The 13,881-nt window shown below is 41.4% G+C and overlaps 1 protein-coding gene and 1 long non-coding RNA gene across 7 annotated transcripts in view; one reads left to right on the top strand and one right to left on the bottom strand.

Moving 5' to 3' along the window:
• fam49al (family with sequence similarity 49 member A, like) overlaps positions 1–6,136 on the top strand; it is a 31,532-nt gene extending 25,396 nt beyond the window's left edge. For all 6 annotated transcript variants that reach the window (XM_004073878.4, XM_011480902.4, XM_011480901.4 and 3 more), the window contains 8 exons: positions 1,042–1,147; positions 1,900–2,036; positions 2,629–2,706; positions 2,785–2,901; positions 3,962–4,041; positions 4,129–4,255; positions 4,661–4,731; positions 4,804–6,136. In XM_004073878.4, coding sequence (XP_004073926.1) covers positions 1,042–1,147; positions 1,900–2,036; positions 2,629–2,706; positions 2,785–2,901; positions 3,962–4,041; positions 4,129–4,255; positions 4,661–4,731; positions 4,804–4,867 — 780 coding nt within the window. In that variant the 3' untranslated portion in view covers positions 4,868–6,136. The remainder of the gene's footprint in view (positions 1–1,041; positions 1,148–1,899; positions 2,037–2,628; positions 2,707–2,784; positions 2,902–3,961; positions 4,042–4,128; positions 4,256–4,660; positions 4,732–4,803) is intronic.
• A 3,174-nt stretch (positions 6,137–9,310) lies between these two features.
• Positions 9,311–12,948, bottom strand: LOC144995288 (uncharacterized). Its single transcript, XR_013658871.1, has 2 exons — positions 11,299–12,948; positions 9,311–10,910 (listed from the first exon to the last, which is right to left on the bottom strand). It is a non-coding gene; the product is annotated as an uncharacterized LOC144995288 (long non-coding RNA).
• Between the last annotated feature and the right edge of the window lie 933 nt (positions 12,949–13,881).

The raw sequence follows: 13,881 nt of genomic DNA, 5'->3' as shown, positions 1-13,881 counted from the left end.
GCACTCAAAATCTTTTTTTTTCCAGATCTGCCTTATAATCTGGTGCGCCTTAATTCTGGTTGTGCTCACTGAGCTTCATTTGATTTTCTGTGCTACATAGCCTCCAAACGTCAGTCAAAATATTTGACAGTAGTAAATACAAAGCTGCACCACTTGACGGGTGACTAGAGCATTATGGGTACTGTAGTCAGGAACCTCATGGAGTGATACGGATACAGTGCTTCAACTGTTTGTGAATGACTTATGTGACTGTTCAACTTTCTTTTTTTATACAGCGCTTCAACACAATAAAAATTTGAAAAAAGCGCTGTACATTAAGAGCTAAACACAGTTAAAACACATTTAAGAAATAGATTAAAAAAAACATACAAATATAATAAAACATGAAAGTAGAAAACACAATTAAAACTTAAAAGTATGAAAATATGTTTGTTTTAAAACAAATTTAAACTGTGTAGTTTTAGTTTAACCAAAGAGCCACAGTGGAGGGGTCAAAGAGCGTCACATTGACTCTAGAGCTGCATGTTGCAAAAGCCTGATCTAGTGTCACACAGAAACTCTCCCAGCTCGATAATGAATTCCAGAGTCTAAATATTATGCCAGACTAACCTGAAGGATTGGAAGTGGTCAAATATTCCTGTCAGTGCTGCTAATTTGAGGCCTTTTTGAGGAACTGAAGAAATTCTGCTTGATATATAAAAAAAAATCTATAGTCATCACGTAAAAAAAAGAAAATTATTATCACTGGAGTTAAATTGTGCAGCAACAGAGTAACTTCTGCTTTAAAGTTATTTCACTTTATACTAAAAATGTCTGAAAGGCACTGAAATCTTTTGATTGTCGATAAAAACTAGCAGACCCGCAAAGGGAAGTGGAAAAATGTTCAGCAGAAGCAGAACTCTTCTCTGTGAGTAAAAATAAAAGTTTCCACTCCTCTGCATATTGAGTCCATCAGTAGTTATTTCTCTTAAAATGCAGTCTTTGCAGTAAAAGGGTGTCTCTGATGTGACATTTAAAACAACGTCTGCCCCTCCTCTCCAGGCCATCCAGAACCCAGGAGACCTGGCTCTTCAGGAAAAGGCCTGGAATGCTGTCTGCCCCCTGGTGGCCAAGCTGAAGAGGTTCTACGAGTTCTCCCTCAGGCTGGGTGAGCATCTCTTTCTAGCACAGCACCAAATGATGGGGTACACCTGTGTCGCGTTTCAGCATCAACACCAGGAAAGGTGGTGCAGGAAACAGGGCCAAGTGGTGCAATGACTGTCGGACGGGTTGAATTCCTCAGCATCTCCTCCCCGCTCTCTCTGATCCAGCAGCTAGGCAGCCGTTGCTACGGCAACAGCTGTGCATGGCTGTCCGGCACTGATAATACCTCCATCTCGGGGACGTACTGTTCTCTGCGATCTTTGGTCACAACGTATCCGTCACAAACGCCCCCGGCACATCCACAGAGCGTCCAGCCATCTTCAGGAAAGGTTCAAGAGCTTCCGCCCAGCCTCTCTGAATCATCAGAGCTCTGGGGCGACAGCAGGAGGGACACCGGGGCTCCGGCCCAGCCCTTTCAGATTAAACACTTGAGTGAAGTATTTATAGAAGCTGCTCATCCATTTTTGATGCAGAGGAAGAGATGAGGCCCCAGGAGGCTTCAGGTAATGGAGCCTCCTGAGGTCCGACTCCGATGTGCTGCAGGATGCAAAACCAGCAAAAAAGGTGTAGTTGGAGACCCTGTGTGGGGCCAGGGAGGATTCAGAGTGTTTGGGTGTTGTAGCTGTGTGGTCAGACACCCTCCCTGTGTGACATCCGTCCAGTTCACCCAGTTCTGTTATGAAGGTTCTGCTGTTCTCTCCTCATATATGTGACCGCAGGCAGGTGAGTGACGGGGAGGTATGCTTGTGTTTGCAGAGAATGCCCTGCGCAGCCTGCTGGAGGCGCTGACGAGCCCGCCCTATGCTCCCATGCAGCACCTGGAGCGGGAGCAGGCCCTGGCCAAGCAGTTCGCAGAGATCCTGCACTTCACTCTCAGCTTTGATGAACTGAAGGTGAAAAAATCCCTCAGCTGGTCCTCCTGCATGTTTGAGGCTTCAGCAGGACGACAGGAGGTCCCTGCTTCTATCAGAGATTCAACCTTAATATATTTTCTCCAAAAACCAACACTGGTTAATCTACTACAAAAACACATCCGGTTCATTAAAATCCTATTTTAATCCTACCACTTGATCAGTTTGATAGGGTAGTCATATTTTATTTTTTAAATCATTTTTTGAGTTGTTATTTTGCACATTTTTTATCACTATTACCCAATTTCTTAAAGATTTACGATCTTATTTTAGCTATACTCAGGGCACGTTTACCCCATTGTTCATGCGTTTTCTTAGCTTGTTCTGCATCTGTCATCAATTGGCAGCTTTTTGCAGATGCGTTTGCAGAACTTTTCTGTCTTTAGCTTGTTTTGGGTTCAGCTGTTTTAACTTAAGGCAAAAATGTGAAGATTTTTAGCTTTTAATCTAAACTAAAGTTCAGTCAAACATTTTTCTCAAGAAACACCACATTTTTCCCCCTAATTTAATCAAACAGATCAATGATTTCAGATATTGAACAGATGAATGGAATTGAAGCTGATTTTCTGTACAGATGACAAATCCAGCCATCCAGAATGACTTCAGTTACTACAGGAGGACCATCAGCAGGAACCGGCTGAACAACCAGCAGGTGCAGCACAGAAAACTCTGGTTCTTTTTTCTTTATTTTTGTCATCAGCACATAAATGTTTGATTTGTTTGGGTGCAGCTGGAAGCAGAGAATGAAGTCAACAATGAGATGGCCAATCGGATGTCCTTGTTCTACGCTGAAGCAACGCCGATGCTGAAAACTCTGAGTAACGCCACCACCAAGTTTGTTTCTGAGGTACCGCCTCCAGCATGCAAGGCTTCCCCTCCCACTAGCTTACAGCCCCTCACACCCCCAACCTAACATTAGGGGTGCAATATCAGAGCTTTCCAGCCGTACAGTTTTGATCCAGATTCCAATTCAGACAAGGAAAACAAAGATCAGTTCATGGATCTATTCATCTATAAGTGGATGATCAGAATGGAGCAGAGCAGGGAGCTTGTAATCCACCCAACGAACTTTGCGTATAACAACTACGACCTTTTTCCAACGGCTGTTTGTCTGCTCCTGATTCACTACAGTTTCAGTTAAAAATGCAATTTGAAGGTTAATCTTTTTTAATAAATATCCTCCATCTTCAGAAAATGCCACAAGAAGGCGTTAAAAACACCATTTTCATTGGAATGAGTCTTTAACAAATGTTAACCAAAAACATTGGAAATATAAAAAATGTGTTTTAATTTCAATGAGGAAATGACTTTTACAAGTGTAATTTTGTTTGATTTATTTCCTTTTCTGTGTGAATCTGTTGCAAACTACCTTGTGTTTATTTTTATTTTATTTTTTACAAATGTATAACATTCTCTCTATTCATTATGAATGAGTGTGTCAGTGCAGAGTTGATCTGGAAAATGTTTGCTCGCATCGATGGTGGGATGAAAGTAGCAAAACAAAAAGAAATCTATGTATTTTCCTTACTTTGCAAAAGTACAAAAAAAAAGGCTGGAATACCAACGCAAAACTTCGACAAACCTTTTCCAACACAAAATACAAATTCTGATGTGTGAAAAACTGAACAGCTTTGACTTTGAAAGTTTAGAGTTCTCAAAGACTTTACGTTTTTCTGATCAAACTGTTGAATGTGTATTGAAGCATTTTCTATTATTTCCTATTTTATTAATTCTTTTTGTTTACATTTTTTACACAATCAGCAACAGTAAAACCCTTTTGACCAAGATGCTGTAAATTCCCATCATTCTCTGCTGCTCGTCTTCTTCACCTCCAGCTTGAGGAACATTTTATATTGGGAATGGAATGAAAAGAAGTCAGATGTTGTTCTTTCTGGTTTTTCCTGCAGAACAAGACCCTCCCCATAGAGGACACTACAGACTGCCTCAGCACCATGGCCTGCGTCTGCCGCGTCATGCTGGAGACTCCGTGAGTTCTGGCTGTGCTGTAGCGTCCAGCGTCTTTTCTCGCTGGCCGTTCTGCTCAAACCCTCCGTGTCTCCTGCCTCCGTTTCAGGGAGTACCGCTGCCGCTTCACCAACACCGACACCATGCTGTTCTGCATGAGGGTGATGGTGGGGGTCATCATCCTGTACGACCACGTCCACCCGGTGGGGGCCTTTGCCAAGACTTCAAAGATTGATGTGAGTCTCCAAAAAGGGTGGAAGAGGAAAGTTGATTTGCTCCTCAGATCCTTTCAACCCCCCTGTCCCCAAAGACCCCCCCCCCCTCCCTGAACACCCTTAGAGAGGGGGCATCCAGCATTTTTGTGGTTCAGAATAAAGGCGGATAACGTCTTTATTTCTGAGCTTAGCCTCAGAAAACCTCAAAATCCAGTCTTTTCAGTCTTCACTCATTTAACCCATTTTCTTCTTAAGATAGTCTCATTGTTAGGAGAAGCTGCTTTCATTTTGTCTAAGCAAAAGGTCACTGTTTTACTGTTTGATTTCAAATAAAAACCAGCAGATTTCTGAGACATAGTAAACTCAGCAGAAAGAGCCAAAGCAGATTCTGTGAAAGATCAGCGTCATCTGTCTGTGCCCCTCCAGATGAAGGGCTGCATCAAAGTGCTGAAGGAGCAGCCGTCCAACAGCGTGGAGGGACTTTTGAACGCCCTGAGGTGAGACGCACAGCAGACGAGGCGGAGCCGGCGCACGGCGGCAAAAGCTCACGCCTTCTCCGTTCATTCCAGGTACACAACACGACATTTAAACGACGACAGCACCTCCAAACAAATCAGAGCCCTCCTGCAATGAAGGAGGAGACAGCAGGAGGAGGAGGCTGAAGATCCAGCCAGAGGCTGGCTGAAACGAAGAAAATCATCTCCAAATTAAAGCAACCTGCTGAAAACCAGAAGAGGAATTTAATAATATATATCGTCAGCTGTCCATCATTCTGTCTCTCATTTTGTAAAGTAAGAAAAGAAAAAATATAGATATTTATGAAAAGAGAAGAGGACGCCGATTTAGAGAAGAAAGGATCAAAGAAGAAGATTTAGTGGGAAACTGGTCAAAACCAGAATGAAGGAATCCAGCAGACCCCCCTCAGCTGCTCCCACCTCCACCCACAGGTGAGTCTCGAGGCAGTGTGATGGACGCCGTCCGGAGATCTGCCTCCACCACAGGGGCTTCACTTTCTGCAGCTGAGGGACAAGGAGGAGGCCTCCATTTGTACTCCAAATCCATCCATCCATCCATCCATCAATCCATCCATCTTCAACCAACTTCGTGGTTTCTGCCTCCCAAAAGAAAAAGAATCCTCTGCAACGCTTCAGCACAAATCCTGTCAGAGTGGGCTGCCTTTACTTGAAGAATGTCCTTCACTTTCTGCGTCCTTCTCTCCATGGTGCTAATGTGCTTCAGATATCTTTTGGTTTCTTTCTGTTTATGATCAGTTTGTCTTTTGCACAAAATCAGCCACAGACTTGATGAGAAACCGCAGCCGAGTGCCAAAGCTGTCCGGTTCTCCATCCAGGAGATCTTTTTCACTCATGTCATGAGAGGCAAGAAAGACAGGAATCATTAGAGGAGGCAAAAGCAGAAGATCTGCCAGTTTCTGTGTAAATATGAGGATCCATCAGCTGCCGTCCAGGAGAAACACCACCGGCCTTTTCTCTCCACGGGACTCTCAGCCAAGAAGGAAACTAAATTCAAAAGAAGTGCTTTGGCTGTCTGTAGTCCTTAGGCTAGAACTTCATTTGATCCGATGATATATTTTCTATACGGGGGTGTGCGCTCAGACACACTCTGTAGAAATACATAGCTGGCATGTTGTAAAAGTTGGCTCAGAAATGTGTAAATAAGGTGTTTTTATTCATTTTTAATTGTTCAGTGATGCTGAAGTTGGATTTGTGTCGTCTCTCGGAATCACCACGCATTTGGCTTGGACCATTGGACTTGCCGTAGTCATAGGTTTCAGAAGTTCTGCTTCATTATGGCCAATGAGTAACAAATGGGGGGTGGGGTACATTTGCTTGTTTTTTTGTATATTTTGTGCAACAATAAACTTGTCGTTTATTACATTCACCCACTGAAGTTTGTTATAATTTTCATTATCAAAGAAGACAACAAAAAAAGAAAACACTGGAAACAGTTTCAGCTTTGAGCCAACTACCCCTGGCTGCAGCCTGCAGAATTGCACAACATAGTGGAACGCTGAAACGCTGAGGAATGTGAACATGCTGTGGAATGTTAACCCCGCCCATGCTGAGCCCATCTTAGTATTATCCTAATGCATTCTTTGTATTCATGATCCCTTTTTCATTGTATGTTTACCTTACAATTACCGGTATGAAGCCCATTGAGACGTCTGTAATTCGAATTGGCGCTAAATAAAAAATTTTTTTTTATTGAATTAGAGAATTTATCCAGTGATTGCTGTCTTCTTATGCCTTTTACAAGTTTCCATGTGCATGTATTAGGGAGTTAATAAATTTTGTCTGGCCTCACGGACTCAAAAAAATAACTCATTGGATGAACTCAATTTAATTGTGGGCAGGATTTCCATCCAATAAATATGAGTAACCCCACCTCAAAGAAAATTCTTCCATGTAACGAAATATAATTGAGTCAATTGAACTTAATTTTTATCAAGAAAGGCAAGGGGAAAAAAACATGCAAAACATTCTGAAGCCAGCCTTGAACTCAGAACCTCTGGATGTTAAACCCGCTAACTAACCAGTGAGCTAACACTTTTGTGATGTCATAGAGCCGCCGGTATAAACAAATAGATTCATTATTTACACGAATGAGGCTCGTCGTGTTTCGTCTTATTGGGAGAAGCCGAGTTGAAACGATTTCATGCCACAGTTCGTTTTTTACGTGGAAAAAACGAACGAAAGTTTTCACTTTTGAAAAGTCGAAGGATTTGAAGGACCAAAAGTCAAACCAGGCATTAGACGAAGGAGTTGAACATTTTAATAGTTGAATGGTTAAAATATGTGAAAAATTGTAGCCGTAAGATAGCAAAAAGAATAAATAAAGAGAAACAGGGAAACAGCATTCAACAGCATGCCCCTTACTTGCACTCAATTATTCTGGATTACTGGAGTTCTTGGGGAAACTATTAATACATTTTGTGTTAGGTGAATTAAATGTAGATACATTCTTTTAAAATAAATATTTTTAAATAAAACAAACACAATTTTATTGTGTTACATGAAAGAGGGGCTTGAATCATTTTTTTGAGTGATAAAAAAAACATTGCACCATTCAAATTTTCCTCCCCTCTGTTCTCTTTCTTCCTCATTTAATTACCAATGACACAAAATATGCTCCACTTATTCTTCCCCTTTCCTGCAATCACAACTGCACTGACGAAGGTGAATCAAATGCACGGGCTCAACGTGGGCGGGGTTAACATTCCACAGCGTGTTCACATTCCTCAGCGTTCCAGCATTCCACTACGTTGAGCCGTTCTGCAGGCTGCAGCCAGGGCTTACTCGCTTTGAGGCCATTTCCTTCTCACAGCGCCCTCTGCTGGTCACACAGTGTTTTCGGGGTCAGGATTTGTCTATAGACAAATAGACTCTAAAGTTTAGAGTCTAAACTAAATGAATGGTGGAGGAGCAAAAATTATATTATTCCGGAAAAAATATAAATAAAAAAGGTTACTATATATACAGATTGCATTCAAATAAAACCTTTCGTGAATTAAAAAAAAGGGAGGTGATTTTCATTCTAATATTTTTAAGAACTACAAAAGCAAAGAACTCCAAACAGGCTGGGCTCTAAACTCATATGCTCACGAAAACTATAAGGGCTGCAATTAAAAGTTGAAAAGCCACAGTGTGTCTATTTGATAGACATGATCCGTTTGATTTATGTGCTCATCACTATATCCAGTCTGTTTTATTGTTCCTAGTGACTTTCTCCACAAGTATTGCAGAGAAATACGTTGAATGCAGTTCTATTGACCTGCTATGAACTGTTTACTTTTGTGATTACAGCCGGAGTTTGCCTTGATGTGAAGCTGCAGAGGCAGGCGGAGATCGTCAATAAAGTACAGGAAAAAAAAAACCATACAAACAATAGCAGTTTCTCAGTAACTCACCATAAATAATCTCAAAACATCACAAAAAGTCATTATCAAAATGAAATCCACAGAAATCCCTAATACTATTGGGGATGTCCCGATCCAGTTTGTTTGGGCCTGTTACGATCCCAACCCAAAAGGAAGGGGAAGGAAGGTGTATCATTTAAAAAAAGAGAAGTCCCAGACTGCAGGTCTGTGCTAAAGCGCAGCTTTTAATTCACTGTTAGCTGAACAGGCAAACAAAAGGAGAGACGTCAAAGCAAAGTTGAACAAGTTGTTCACATCAACCAACAATCACACAAAAGGGGATCCACCAGGTAACAAAAAAGTTTAACAAGAGGTTTGGATAAAACAACAAACAAACTTGTAACAATGAAAGTGTCTGATACAGTGCACTCTTAACCCTTGTGCTGTCTTAGATGACCCCACCCTTACTTTGACGTGTTATTCCTACCATGACAAAGGTGGATAAAGGTGGAAAGATTTCATGTAATCCATGGACACCAGTGAAGATCACAAATCATTGAAGAAAAAAGGTTCAGAGCACTGTCTAGTGGGTCTAGATGACCCAACTCCCAATGTTAAAGTGCCTAGGATAGCACAAGGGTTAAAAATAAGCTCCTCCAAAGAAGTCCAAACGAAAGGACTGAAGCTTAATGTTGCCGGTTTTAACAAGACCAAGCTGACCACCTGCAAAGACTGCTCCTGCTTTAAACAGGAGTGGACAGTGACAGTTCTACAATAACTTACTCCCTGGGCGAGTACCCCCCCCCCCCCCCCCGCCCCCCACACACACATAAGATTTGATGCAAACTGAATCTCAAGGGCGAAAAAGGCCTCAAAGCTCCACTTGGATTTTTTTTTTTTAAAAGTACGTTTTTAAATAATAATTCAAAAACTATGCCCCGGAGGTGACATAGAAGTTTTAAAAAAAAGAAACGTTTTTTTCAGTTATTCAAATGACAAAAACATCTTCCCATATATTTCTTACACATGCATTTGTTCAAAGTTTTTTTCTTTGTAGTTTTAATAATTCATAATCAGGCATACAATATCGATGACGTTTTGCTAAGCAATCAGAGAAAAAAAGAAAAAAGAATCTATCTGATCAGAACCGGATTATGTTGTATATGTGTGTGTCAGTAGGAGAGTGTAAATCTGTGTGATTTTTATTTTGTAATGACTACAATTAATGCTGGAAATAAAAACCAACCAATCAATAAAAAACTATGATCCGTAAAGGGTGAACTTTGGGCATCATTAGGAGAGGACCAGGTCGTGCTGTAAATGAAGTCAGATGGAGAAAATATGAAGAGCTGAAGCTTTCTGGTCTACAGCGTTGAGGATTTAGATCTGAGAAACGGCAGCAGAAAAACCAGCAGGTGACAAACTACCTCTGACTTATAGAAACCTCCTGCTGGATCTCAGGCACCATCCTCTCCTCTGATCCTTCAGGTCTGACCAGAATTATTCCCAAACAGTTTGTACTTTCGTGTGAAGACAAGACGTTGGACCACAGATGAGGCGCCTCTGAAGTCTGCTGAGGTCTACATCCTGTAGGTGTAGGTGGAGGATCTTGGGGTTCTGACTCCAGCGGCAGCTGATTCCTTAATGAACCGGGTTTAAAAATCCTCCTATAGGGTTGCAGTTGTCTTGGCAGTGTTTTAGTCCTTCCCTTCACTCTCTGTTCATGTATTTGGACACAGCACTGTTTGAACAACCAGTTTCTGAAGAGATCCTCTTCTAACTTGGACCTGTTTTATGCCTCATCTCTCTGTGTTTTCTCCAGGAAGATTTGATGTATTTAAAGACGCAGAAAACCTTTACAGGTGACTTGATTTAAATCTGTTTTTTTTTAAATAATGAATTTAGGTTTTCATTAGCTGTAAGTTAAAATAATGAAATGAAACTGAAACATTTTTATCCAGAAATGTTTGAATATGCTTGTGCTTCTCCTTTCTCATCACACAGGGGCGCCATTGCACCATATCTGGAACAAACCGGAGCTTGGTAAATTCTGAAAGTCTTTGTGTTAGTTGGTTTGAAAAGAGGTTGTTAAATGTGACACTGCAGGTGAACAGTCCAATCAGCAGCAGAGATTCTGCAAATGTGACGTCTGTGGGGCGGGGTAAACCAGGGCAGGTGCACACAGGTGAGACGGTTTAGAGAAAAGGATCTCCAGGCTGATTCTGGATGTTGTGCTCTGGCTGTTTTCCTCTGGCACTGTGCCCCAACTGCCATGTAATAAAGAAGGAACCGGTGTCGCCGTTTACTTCCCCTGATTAACCCCCACGCTCACTGAGGCAATGCTCCATTGCAGCTGTATTTTCCGAACTGCCCATCCACAACTGACACTGGAAGTCTACAAAAGTCGTGCAAAATAGGAAAAATAAAAACAAAACGGTCATGGTTTGCTGTTAAAAGTATCTACAGCTCCGGTTAATTTGATCTTGGATTCCTCTGAGCTCAGTTTGTGGTGAAACAGTAACAATATGCAAAAATTCCACTTCTCTTTCCCCTGAAGTGTTTTTGCAAATTTGTCTTCCCGGCTCAGCGGATCCAAGATTAACCGTTAACCCCCCTCCCCAGAGAGAGAACACCTTATCGGGCGAGATGCTGAACTTTTCTTTTGTTTTCTCTTGGTAAACCGGCTCATCCTGGATGGAAACCTGCCAAACACTGGAGGTCCGATTCCACCTGGACGGATGTGGTCAACGACACTTCTGTGCATCTGGAGGATAGATGTCCTTATGGTAGATTGAAGACCTATAAAGGAATGTTTGTAGGTTCTAACACCAGAACATAAACCCTCTTTAAATGGGCAGAAATGAACCTCTGCTGTGAGTAGAATAGTAAAATCGTTGTGAATCAAGAGCAGATGAAAAAATGCGGTATGAAAAAGATCTTAATTTAGATGTAAAATATATGCTGGTCGGGCCACAGTCTCCCTGCTCCGCTCCATTCTTATCATCTGTCAGACAGAATAGATACATAGACCTCTTTGTTTTCCTCATCTGAACTGGAATCTGAATCTGAACTGAGCGGCTGTATGGCTCTGATAATGCTCACCATTTCTGTTGCTAGCTAGGGACTGTAATTGTAAACTATAGCAGAAGAGAGTTTAAACAGATGGATGATGGGAGGTGGAGCTTACCCCATGCCATCAGTCCCACCCACTGCTCAGGGGTGAATTTCTGATGAACTCCTGCCACTCTGCAGAAACCATGTCCTGGAAAACAAACAAAAAGATTTATTCTGTCTAAAAACTGCATAATCAAAATAGAAAGACCACTGGGAACACTTTCACAATAGATCAAAAGATTATTGGAGTTGGACTTTAAATCTTCCTTTTCTACTGTCTACTAGCACATGTCCACCACCTACAGTTGGTAGAAGTTTGGTGCCAAATGTCAATGTCTGGCAAATTTTATTAGTTGGTGTCATAGAATTCCGGCCTGACACAAACCACAATTAATTTGTCCTCCATGGTTAATTTTCAAACGGTTTGCACTTCCATGAATGAAAAGGTACGCCATCCATACATCACTACCAAATCCAAGACCCTGATTGGTCCAAGTCTGACCTGATTTAACTTTAAAGTCCGTTCAGTTGCTGCATGTTTTGCGGTCGTTGAAACTTCCGTAGCTACGCGTGATCGCAAGAGTTTTGAAAGCAGAAGAACAAAATGTGAGTTGATATACCGGTACTTTTCAATGGAAGTGGCCATTTCAATGTGCGTTGCTGAAGGTGGTGTAAACGTAGCTTTACTGTTAAGCATTTCAACCAGATGGGTTTAGTCGCAGTATAAGTCATTCAGTCTGGATGAGCTGCAGTGAAATGGTCAGTCGTGACCAGAAAACAAGCAGGGAAGCAGCCTGGAAGGGGGGAGTAGGAGAAGAGGAGCATTTGAAGAAGGCTGGAGTTGTTTAATAGTTCACCTTCAGCACAGTTTTCCCCTAAACATCTCACGTTTATGTGACTCCTTTCATTTCAAGGCCTAGACCAACACAAAGACATCACAAACAAGCTGCTGTTCAAGGTTTCCTCACATAGATGCAGACTTTGCACAGGGATGATGTCCCTCACTCAATGTTGAGACAAAGTTGATGGCCTTTGCTTTGGAAACGTACTCAGAATTAGGAAAAGGAGGCTGCTAATTTGACAGAAATGACACCACAAGAGCTTCAAGACTGTAGGAAAAGTCTCAGAACTCCAGGGTGTCTCAGTCACAGCAACATGGAAAGACTTTATATAACTCTAAAGGGGGTGAAGGAGGGAGTGTGTGTTGCTACCGGTCAACATACCAGCTAACCTTACACATGGTTGCGTAACACACGTAAAACATGAGAGCGCCACGTGCCGCTGTGCACACATGCAGCCAGACCTACATCTGTTTTGAATATCCAGGAGCTCCAAACAAGAGACTAAACCAAACCAGTTCAGAGACTACAAAGGAGGACGGAGGTGGATGAGAGTTGACTTGTTTTTCTATCTAAAATTGACAACAACAAAACAAGACCAAAAGATGCTGCTTTGTCCTCTGAGTTCATCCATATGTGCCCATCATGTCAGTTCACACAGGTGATGGAGGTCAGGCTGTGCAGAGAAACTTCTGGAACATCTTCAAGCTAAACACTAAATATCTGTGTTGAACAGACTGAAAGTAGAGTCAGGATAGTTTGTTTCAATCATCCCAAACACCCTACACGAGGAATTTGGGTTGTGTTTAGATCCAGGACTGATAATTTCGTCATTCCTTGTACTTTATTTCTTTTTCATTTCATTAATCTACGTTCACTCTGCCTTCTGCAACGCCTGTTCACTTTCTATGAAATGTTTATTTTAACACGTGTAAATGTAGGTTACAGGCTTCTGTATTCAAAACTCATGTTCACATGTTGATACATGTTTTTACAACCGTTTTCAGGCTCTGTGGTCGTTGAACGAACATCAACAGTTAAACCAGGTCGAATTTTGGCCAATTAGGGATTTTGAGTTGGTGGTGACATATGGATGGCGTCCTCTTTTGTACCTTTTGAAAGTTAATTATGGAGGAGAAGTAAATAACTGCAGTTTGTGCAAAAATTCTAGGACATTAAGTCTTTTTTTTATATCAGAATAGAGCTGTGAAAGAAAAAGCCTCGATTAAAGCCCGCTTTGACATCTCACACCAAGACTATTCTAACAGTAGGTGGTGGACATATGTGCTGGGAAACAGTAGAAAAGGAAGGAGAAGCCCCTCCCTGCTTGTCCAGAGTAAATACCGTGGACTAAACGCACATTAAAGAACTATTGTTTAGCGCGTTCTTCCCTGAGAGGTGTGAAGCATGTGAAGCGGAACACGTCAATCTGTAATCTGAACTCCAGAAAAAGTAGGTCAAGCAACTCAGTACACAAACAACAGGAAAGTGCTAGTAGACAGTAGAAAAACAAAAAGAAGCCCCTCCCTCCTAATTGAAGTCTTTAAAAAAAAACTATGTTGGACTTTTGAAGTTCTGATCTTTGCCTTTTTATATCATTATTATCATAAAAGTTGTTTTGCTTGATGGGTATTTTCTTTATTTAAAAGTGAAAAAGGCTCATTGACTGATGGATCATCAACTTGGTTGATTTTATTTAGTTTTTTGTTTTTTTTTTACAAGTAAAATGAAATTCTCCAACTGTTGCAAAAGCTGCATTAATCTTATTAAAATCATGGGAAAAATCTTTTATTTTGTCAATTTATGAGTCATGAAAC

The sequence above is a fragment of the Oryzias latipes genome, chromosome 11 (assembly GCF_053564925.1).
Source record: "Oryzias latipes strain Hd-rR chromosome 11, Olatipes_Hd-rR_3.1".
NCBI classification, from domain to species: domain Eukaryota; kingdom Metazoa; phylum Chordata; class Actinopteri; order Beloniformes; family Adrianichthyidae; genus Oryzias; species Oryzias latipes.
This window is presented reverse-complemented; position numbering and strand designations above follow the sequence as displayed.